The sequence below is a fragment of the Ochotona princeps genome, chromosome 5 (assembly GCF_030435755.1).
Source record: "Ochotona princeps isolate mOchPri1 chromosome 5, mOchPri1.hap1, whole genome shotgun sequence".
NCBI lineage: Eukaryota > Metazoa > Chordata > Mammalia > Lagomorpha > Ochotonidae > Ochotona > Ochotona princeps.
Window position 1 is genome coordinate 80,412,301 of NC_080836.1, and position 9,888 is coordinate 80,422,188.

Sequence of the window (9,888 nt, forward strand, 5' to 3'; positions counted from 1 at the left end):
TAAAGCAAGAAGAACATGAGTGGTGACTTGCCAGAGACGCACACAGAGACTCGAGGAGTACAATGACTGGCCTAGGCTCTACCTGTGGCAGAATCAGACAAGAGGGCAGCATCTGCTCAGTCTGGTGTTTACCTGGTCCACTGCTACCTCCCTTCAGTCCAGAGTGACACAGATGCCAAACCGATTCTTAGAGTGTATTTGCCACACATTCTGAAAAACAAATCGGTCATTAAATTCAAACTGGCTGTTTCCTTTACTAAAAAAAAAAAAAAAGTCTTGTTTATTTATTTATTTATTTATTTGAGAGGCAGAGCTAAACAGAGAGAGGAAGAGACAAGGAGAACAAGATTTTCCTTGTGGTGGGTCACTCCCCAAAAGGCCAAGGCCGGGCCAGGATGGAGTGAGAATCCAGGAACGCCACCAGAATTTCCTACATGGGAAATGTCAGGATCCCAATTACGCAGGCCATTATGTACTGCTTTCCCAGGTGCATCATCAGGGAGCTGAAACCAAAATGGAGCAGTGGGACATAAAGTGGCATTCAAATGGGGTTTTAACATTGCAGGTAACACACTGCAACGACACAATGCCAGCTCCTATCAACAGACCTCTTAAGAGGTCCTATCATCTGGAGTTGGCATGGAAGGGACTCTTTAAGAAAGCCAGCACATGCTGGTATCCTGGAGAGATCTGTGTATCAATGACCTGGGAGTGAACTGTGTTAAGTCACTGGTCTTAATGTAGCCCTTGGCTTTGGTAGCCCTCTGCCAGGAGTCCTGGGGAGCTCCTTTCACAATGCAGAAAGGAGAAAGAATGATGTCATGGCCAGTGCATTCTCAGCAGACCACAGCCTACCCAAAGTGGGGACAGGGAGTGTTGTACACTTTCTGTAGAAAAGCAAACTGATGGAGGAGTATTCACCCCTGAGGATCCTAATTTAGAAGAAGGAAGAATATGAGAAAGGAAAGGTGTGTGTGTGTGTGCACGTGCACGTGTGTGCAGGGAGACAGAGTGTGAATTTTCATTGGAGACCTACATCACATTCAGTGGGACTGTCTCAGCTGTAGGTTGGTGTGTCTTGGGTTTTTCCCATAATGAACCTGTGTGGTCCTAACAGCACCAGGCAGTGTTCCAGACCCCCTAGGGAGAAGCCTGCTTTTATTCAAGGAGGTTCCGCTTGTGGCTGGGTATGCTGTGCACCATTTGTGCCTCAGGGTTGCAATTTGCTGACAAAGACAGACAAGAGTGGCCGACTAGTCTCAGGTGGAGGGAGTCTCCAGGCTAGTGGGGTGGGTGTTTTTTTAAGTAGCCACTGTGGGACTCTGGCTGTGAAAAATCAGGGCAACTGGCAAGGCGTGAGACTGTGGGTCAGTCCACACCATGTGCCCGTGCTGTCTTTTGGGGGTGCAAAGGAGAAGGTCACATGGGGGCACAGAAGGGGCCTTTTGAGCACAGCACTCCAGCGTTGGGTGACTGTTGTTTTGAAGGCGTGGTCCCTCTGCTTCTTGGTTATTCCAGTCCTCTTAAACTTCCTGCCCGTCATCCTCAGCTGACCTCTTCCTCTCGCTGTGTTGGTGTGCGGCCACTGGTAGAGGTCTTAGTCAACGTGTACATAAACAGGGCAGAGAATTCGTGACTGAGCACGACTATTTCTTTGAATCCCCAGGTAGGTTCGATATGAATTGAATATGAACCAAAAACCGAGAGACCGGAAGTGAATAGGTATCTGAAGGCATTTCTGTCAATTACACAGATAAGGAGCCAGAAGTCCCCAGGCATACTTTAAACTGCCATCACCCAGAGCATCCTCTTCCCCACTCCTACCACCGGCTTTGCCCATTCCCTGCCTGGACTTGGGCAGTATCTAGCTTCCTTTACACTGTGTTGTCACGCTATGTCATCACTTCCAGCCACCCTGAAGGGCCCTCATGGTAGACACCGGGCCCCATACCCCTTTATTTCTCCAAGACTTCAGTGAAATTCCTGGATACCTAGGACTTACTGGGAGATGGCTGGGAGATGAATTGGTGAGTTGCCCTTTGAAAAGCAACGAGAGCCAGCACTTTCAAGGTGGTGCCTGTCAGGAAACACATGATGCCCCAAATTCAGATCACCTCCTCTTTGTATTCAAATATGGCCTCTGGCTGTCACCAAAATGGTGAGACAGAGCATGTATCCGACCAACCAGAATCTGAAACAAAGTAGCCCTTAATCTGTTAGGACAAGGAAGGGGTGATATACACAGTGTCCTGCCCACCTCAGGAATGTGAAAGCAGGCTGGGTGGTCCTACCTATCTAATGCGGCTTTGAAATTTAGCATTCACGATTTGGAGCCAGGCTGGCCTGAGACTGAATTCACACAAGAGATCATGAAAGAGGCAGGGTCCTGCAAGCAAAAGGTTGAAAGTGGAAGCCATGTGGGTGGGGAGACCCATTCCTGACCTGTTTTCCTGTAAAGGTGTGGCCCATTCCAATCTCCCTAGCCTGACTTCCACTGACAAACACACCCACCCATGGGAACAGAGTCCCAGGAGGTCCTCACCACTGCTTTTTTTCCCATTAAAACAAAAAAGTTAAAGCCGCCATGCTACATCCATGGTCCCTTTCTACTGCCTTCTGCTTATATTGGCCCTTGCCTCCCCAGCTGTTCCACCATCCTGTAAGCAGCTTTCACTGCCCCACATTAAGCTCCAGGCTCAGCCTTCTCCCCAGGGCCTCTTTGCCTTTTTGCCTTGCCAGCGTGACAGGATGCAGTGAGAGAACCACACTCCCTCCTGCCAGCATCCTGAGGTTTGCTCCTGAACTCAACAGGAAAAGGAAAGTGGCCTGAAAATGGCAAAGAGGCTTTCAGGAGAGAAAGCTATTAATCAAACACAGATATCACAAATATGAGCAAGAGGACTCAAGAAAATTGCTATCAAAGTAAACTGCTTTTTGTATAAATGTTCCCTCTATTTGGGTTTTCCCCAGCATGCCTTTCTCTCTTTAAGGCTTGCTGAACAGATGCATTTTTGAAAATGTTGATTAACTTAGCCTTCTCTTGACCCTGGCCCACTCACCCAAACTGTGATTACACAAAAAGCCAAGTCAAGCCGCTCAGTGTTCTTCTTCACCTTGGGTAGCCTTTCATTCTCCAGGTGCAGAAACCTCAACTGCATCTGGGCAGCACTTCACAGAAGCTTAGAAATGGGCCAATTCTGGGGGAGTTGTCTTATCTGGTTCCTCTGGCTACAAAAGCAAGAAACCTTGACCTCCTGGGCTGAAATGTCCTTACAGTCTTTACCATGCTAATACCCTTTTTTTTTTCTTTAAGTTCAGTGCCACAATCTCCACTTCCAGCTCATGATCAGTAAAGTCCCAAGCCTTCTTCCCTGAGGGTGTGAGATAGAGCAAGATGACATTCTAGCCTCGAAGAACTCGTCACATCCTTGGCAGAAACCAAATCCCTAAAAGCAAGAATGGAATTTGGCCCAAAAGTCACTGGCAGAAGCCCCACAGTTCTCATCCTAGACTGATTCACATATTCTTATCCAGTGTTCTGCGGCTTTTAACCAGGAAGGTGTTAACATGTAAAAGCATTCCATCACAACAATTAATTGTCAAGAATGTGACAGTTTTCTCCCATCTTCAGCTTTTTTTTTCCCCCCTGTAAGGTTAAAAAAGAACTCTGTGGTTGACTTTCCCAAGCTCGATTTGATCCCTATGACAGGCACCACCTGCCTCTTGTTGGTTCACATCCACATCTTCATTCCAAGGAAACAGCCTGCTTTATGGGGGCCTGGAGGATGATCCAGAGGATGGGCACTGAAGTGGGGAAGCTGGTGTAGCCTGCAGGTGCCAGGTGCTCTTCAGTGAGCATGCCAGGAATGGGCTGGATTTGGTGCCACACAGCATTGATCTTTTCAAGAGGGGTCTTGGCACACTGTTTTGTACATCCCTCACTAGAGACCAAGGGAAGGAGAATGTGCTTCAGCAATTTGGCCAGGAACAAAGAAGGCTTCTGACACAATTAAAACCATCAGCCCCAGGCGAAGGCTGAATTTCAAGTATGACAGTGATGGATCAATCCCCTGTTCAGATCATGATCAAATACATCTTCCCTGAAATGTAGGGTTGATGACGGAAATGTTCAGGGTATTCCCAAGTTCTCTGGCCACTCTTGCTGGATGCTTCAGTTGTTTTGGATTTTGAGTGATGTCTTCAAGGTTGTTCATCTGACTTTGATTGGGCAGAACTTCTAAAAGGCCACCAACATTTGCCGGGGCTGTCTCGTGTTGACAGCCTGCAAAGGCATAATTAGCTTGTGAGATAGCAAAAGATGATAAGACCCTGCTCTCTGCCACATATTTGATTCTCTTTGAATGTTTTGCCATTTTAGACAGGTAATTTTCACTGGCTCTGATTTCTCTAAGATGGACAGCATCATGAATAGAAAGAGCCGTATCACCCTTCCTTCACCAAATTATCATTAAAAAAGAAAAAGATAGTGATAATACTGGAAAAAAGATTCAGAGTAAATTAACTTAGCTCTATTCAAGCTGAGGCTAGTCAAATGGGATGCCCATGTTTGATCTATTCTAAACTGGGAAGAAAATCAATAGACAAATAGATTGGGGAGGAAAATGAGTAATATTAGCTCAGATGTGTGATGGCTGACAGACAATACGACGTTCTTTCCAGTTCCTCTTACATTAAATATAGAATGATGAAGCATGACTTTCTTAAATTACCGTACTGATGTGGAAACCAGAGGACAGAGACTTGACTGTGTTGTATCTATGTAGATGCAAGCATCTGAAGAGAGGCAGAATGTCTCACTAAGTGGACATCTCCAAAATATGCTTTAGCTAAGCCCCAGACTTCTATCAGCAATGCCTGATAGTCATTATGAAGACATGAGTGGCAGGGTTGACTTGTCACCAGAGTTCAAGTTTCTTTTTTAATTATTATTTCTGTTTTTCTGGCTGTTGTTGGATGTAAAAACAGATCATTTAAAGGGAAAACACTCCACTAATGGATATCCTAAATGATCTAGAAGCACTTGATTCTTGAGCTGCGTACCCAACAGGGAAGTCATTGTCATGACAGTTGTACCTATCAGCCTTTTGGTCATGGTGACAGGACTATTGTAACTTGATTTGTTTTCCTTTTTATTGTAGTGGACATCCCAGAAATACATGGAAGAGAGGGATATGAGGTTGAAATTGATGGTGAGTATCACTGTGATTTAGCAGATAATCATGGCATACAACTTTGATTATGAAGACTTCAACAAAAATAATGGCCAAGATTATTTAACATCCAGGCTTGAGAACTATCAGAAATACAAGTGAAAAGACCCCAGAGAAGAATAACCAAATCATCAATTATCCTGCCAAGGTCAAATGTAGAGATTGATCAAGTTTATTGAGTTCCCTTTTCCTAATCTGAAACAGGTCCCTTCTTTCACACAACTTCCACGTCGATGGCCTTCAAGTCTTGATAAACCCTTTCAAAATGAAAGATGAACTCCTCCCTGTGTCACTGCTTGAACCCTTTGACCTCCCCTCCAAAGGGTCTGGGTGAATAAGCCTGAACATGAAGTTCTCCCAGGGTTGCTATCGTTTTAGCTCCCTGGCTGGGGTTGGCAGGGAATGATAGGGGTGACTGTGCACTAACTTTTCTCACACCATCCAAGGCTCCAAATCTGGCTTGCTGCAAGTTTTAGGTTTCTTTTTTATACTGCCCATCTCATGCTTATATTTATTACAAGTTCTATTTTTCTACTTCAAATACACATACTTTAAGAGGCTGACACATGTGTTTTAACTAGAGGACAGCCAAGAAAACACATTGGGGGTAATTTCTTCTCTGGACTCTGAACAGTACAGGTCTCCAAGAAACTCAACAGAAGATTCCACTCAGAGAATAACTTTAGACCAAGATTGATGTATTTAAGAGGAGCAGTTTATAGAGCAGCTGCTTTGAACCTGACCTTAATCAAAAACTTCAAGTGTAGTTATAGAAACTGGAGCAACTAACCCAAACAGCACCTTGTTAACTGCCGGCACTCTCCCCACAAACCCTGGTCCAACATGCCTTTTATGGGCAAAAGTGCCAGACTGACCTACATGGTGAGACTGCAATAGATCAAGCAGCATAAGCAGTTTGATGGAGCAAAAAGTGCAAGGGATGAGGACACAGGAAGCCATTCCTGTCCTTAGTTAACTTGCTAACTCCATGACTTACCTAGACCTCCCATTTCTCTACAGCTGCCTTCTCGCAGATTAAAAAAAAATTAGTATCATGCTGCCTGTTTATGTAATTATTAGACACCCCGAAAAACATGACCTGGGTGGCTCATTATGCCCTGACCACACTATAGAAATGTGTAATGTAAGTGTGTGATTGGAGAGGGCTGCCATGACAGAGTACCAAGATCAAGATCTTTCTGAGAGCTACTGAGAAAGGAATGTTTCCAGGCCTCTCTCCTTGGCTTGTTGGTAATCATTGTCATATTGAAGGCCATTCCCCCTGATGCATCTGTGTATAGATTTCCCCCTTCAGTATGGTACTCCTCATATTGATTGGGGCTCACCCCACTGGCCCCCCTTTTTTCCCCTTGATTTACCTCTGTAATTTCTGAAATATAAGGTGTTAGGACTTCAGTGTGAGTTGGGGGTTGAGTGGGGCAGCTGCATGAGTCAACCCACAATAAAGTGGGACTCTAGTCTGGAATGACATGGTGACTGAAAGACACTGCTGTTTAATGGCCACCAATGCTAAGTTTAAAAGTTTCTATGTGAAACAGTCCCAGCCTGTCCTTTGATTTAACTTGGGAGCAATAGGAAGTGAAACAGGAGGAGACAAAGAAAGATGGGCACCTGGGACATAGGCCACTGAATAATCCAAAGCTACACAGCAGATCCTTTTGGAATCTGAGCTTACCTAATGTAAATCAGATCATTTAAACAACAAATAGTTACAAAACTTGTTATGTCCCAGACGCTAGGCACTTAACATTCATTCAGTTCATCCCTCTAACAACCCAGTGATGGAGGCTTTTTATGAATATTCCCATTTTTGCAGATGAGAGAACTGAGGCAAGGGGAGTTTAAATCACTGCCAGAGCGAGGGCATGGCAGGACTGGCTTTGAACTCAGGCATTTAAGTCCAAGGGTTTCTGCTGCTGGCTACTATGCTCTGAAGAGCTCTGGGCTGAGGCAGCTCAGTTTTCTCACTCTAAAATGAGCAGCACCTGCAATGCCCTTTGTGTTTTATGTCACAGATGAGTATGAGGTGGACTGGAGCAACTCTTCCTCCCCAACCTCAGGATCTGGCTCCCCCTCGGCTGACAAAGAGAAGAGCTGGCTCTACACGCTGGATCCCATCCTCATCACCATTATTGCCATGAGTTCTCTGGGTGTCCTCCTGGGAGCCACCTGTGCGGGGCTCCTGCTCTACTGCACCTGTTCCTACTCAGGCCTGAGCTCCCGCAGCTGCACCACGCTGGAGAACTACAACTTCGAGCTCTATGATGGCCTGAAGCACAAGGTCAAGATGAACCACCAGAAGTGCTGTTCAGAGGCATGACCGGTTGCACCTGCATCACATCTATTGCCATGAGACGGGCTGGTGGTGAAGATGACATGTTCTTTTCCTTGGGAAACTGAATGCCATAATTGTGATCAAACTGGTCCAGAATACCGAAGGTGTGGACAGGACAGACAAACAGGCTAGTCAAGGGAGTAAGGGAGATGCTGCAGCCACGAAGGAAATGGCTACTCACCTAGGACCACAGTGGCTGAGTCACTGCAGGAACACATTCCCTGCTGGAACAAAGATGGGAGGTCAACTCTTTGGGGTCACAGTTCTATTTTGTTTGTGGGTTCATCATTATGATTGCTGTTGTTATATTTTGTTTCTTTGGTCTGTGAGCAACTCAAAGAGGCAGAAGAGAATGACTTTTCCAGGATGGAAGGGGAGCAGGGACCAATACTCTCTGCTTTCTTCTTTCTAATCAACACTTGAAGAGCAGAGGATCTTTTCAGCCTTTCCCTCTTCAGAAAGAAAACTCAAGAGAAAGCCGTCCAGCTTATCCCAGCCTCTGCTCATCTTCGACTTAAGGGATTTGCTGGTGAGTAGGTTCTGCCAGCCGACCCCCCAAGCTGCAGTGTGCAGGCCTAGCATTTAAGTAGGATGTTGTTGCCTTTAACTTTTTGTATCCAGGGGAAAATTGCCATTTTAGGGTCAGCCTGAACAGCTCTTTCTTACATGCGATGTAAAGCAAACCAGAAAGAAGACGTCACACGTCAAAAACAGTGGAAGTGAATGAGCCTTAAAGTGCTTGGTGAACAGGAGCCATTCGTTAAAGCTGGACAGCGTCTGTGGCTGTGAGGCGTCCCTCCCAGGGCCTCTGGGGGTGCTTTTGCCTTTTCTTTTCCCTCTCCCTTATTCTTCTAACACAGACACATACACATGTGCACACATCTGTGCTCTCTCCCTCTCTCACACTCACACACACACACACACACACACACACACACATTTTCAAGTCCCTAGGCTCTGGGAATGGCATTTCTTGCTGTTCTCAGAGGCCAGGTGGGGACCTAGTCTTCTCTGCCAGTGAGAGTAAGCCCTGGATGGAAAGGGAGACAGGGGAGCCCCTGAGGCTTGTGATGGCACCAGCTGAGCAATCTACACGCATGTCTGCTTGGCTCATTGTCTCCAGTGGGCTGGGAAACACTGCCTCTTCCCCAGGGGTACAGACACTGCTTTCACTTTCTGGGAGAGTAAACATGGAGTTGAGGTTAACTAGCAGCCTACAAGCACCATGTGCCAAAACTGCCAGCCACACTGCTCCAATCCCAGATACCCAGGTTCTTACATACACACACACACACACACACACCCCAATTTAAGTGTTTTTTATTAAGTGCCTTGAAAAGCAAAGAAAAATGTATCTCCCTCCATCTAGACATCCGTAAGTATCTTACAAGTTACGGCATTCTTTCTTCCCTGGCCCTCATGGCTCCATTCCCAGTTCCCCGAACTCATAGTGAAATGTGACCCCCATGGCAGTCAGAGCCCTTGATGACTCTCAACTCACCAGGAGAGAGAGAGGCACCGGGAATAGCATCAAGATGCAAATCTTGCTTTTGTTTTAATGCCTAAGGATCACCTATGTGCTAGAAAGACTTTTTAAACCCAACCAGTGTGGCCAGTCTGGTGCATATGGGTAGTAGACTGTCAGACCATTTTGCTGCTATGGTTACCAACACTTTTGTTTCTCTACTACCCAGAGGGAAAAATAAAAGGTGAATGGGACTGGCTGGTTCCTTTAAACAATAACTTATGAAAATGCTAGTGCAGATGGTGATGTCACAGTGTTTGGTATACAGAGAGGGAGACTCCACTCTGACAGCTATTTATTCCTGTGTGTGTGTGTGTGTGTGTGTGTGTGTGTGTGTGTGTCTCTTTACGCGCCTTTGAGTTTTCTGTATCTATTGTGTATGTGAACGGTCACGTGGGACTTGGTAGTGCTGTTGTGACTTTGACCTAGGGCTGCTGATCTTGGCACTCGTGGGCACAGTGGTAGTTAGAGGTAAAAAGTGAAACTGTCAAGCCTCAAGGGCTTAGTGTTAGGAGCCCCTCTGAGCTGGGTGTGCAGTAGGTGCAGGGTTTTTTTTAGGCCCCCTCCTCCTCTACACCCTCCCGTGCAGCTCTGTGTTCACAAATCTGGCAAGTCCTAAAAATTTCCAGAAGAAGCCTACAGCAAAAGAGCCGTGCAAAAGCCTGGCCTGCTCATGCCCAGTGAACCATTTTGTAATTCCCCAAAGACCAGCCCTTTCTGGGGCCCGCAGACCCATTCTAAGTTAGCTACCACTCTGCTTGTGTCCCCCCACATGC

The 9,888-nt window shown here is 46.1% G+C and overlaps 1 protein-coding gene across 2 annotated transcripts in view; it reads left to right on the forward strand.

Moving 5' to 3' along the window:
* Positions 1–8,502, forward strand: part of NRP2 (neuropilin 2) — a 112,007-nt gene extending 103,505 nt beyond the window's left edge. For both annotated transcript variants that reach the window (XM_004576905.3, XM_004576906.3), the window contains exons 16-17: positions 5,160–5,210; positions 7,268–8,502. In XM_004576905.3, coding sequence (XP_004576962.2) covers positions 5,160–5,210; positions 7,268–7,572 — 356 coding nt within the window. In that variant the 3' untranslated portion in view covers positions 7,573–8,502. The remainder of the gene's footprint in view (positions 1–5,159; positions 5,211–7,267) is intronic.
* Positions 8,503–9,888: the final 1,386 nt, after the last annotated feature.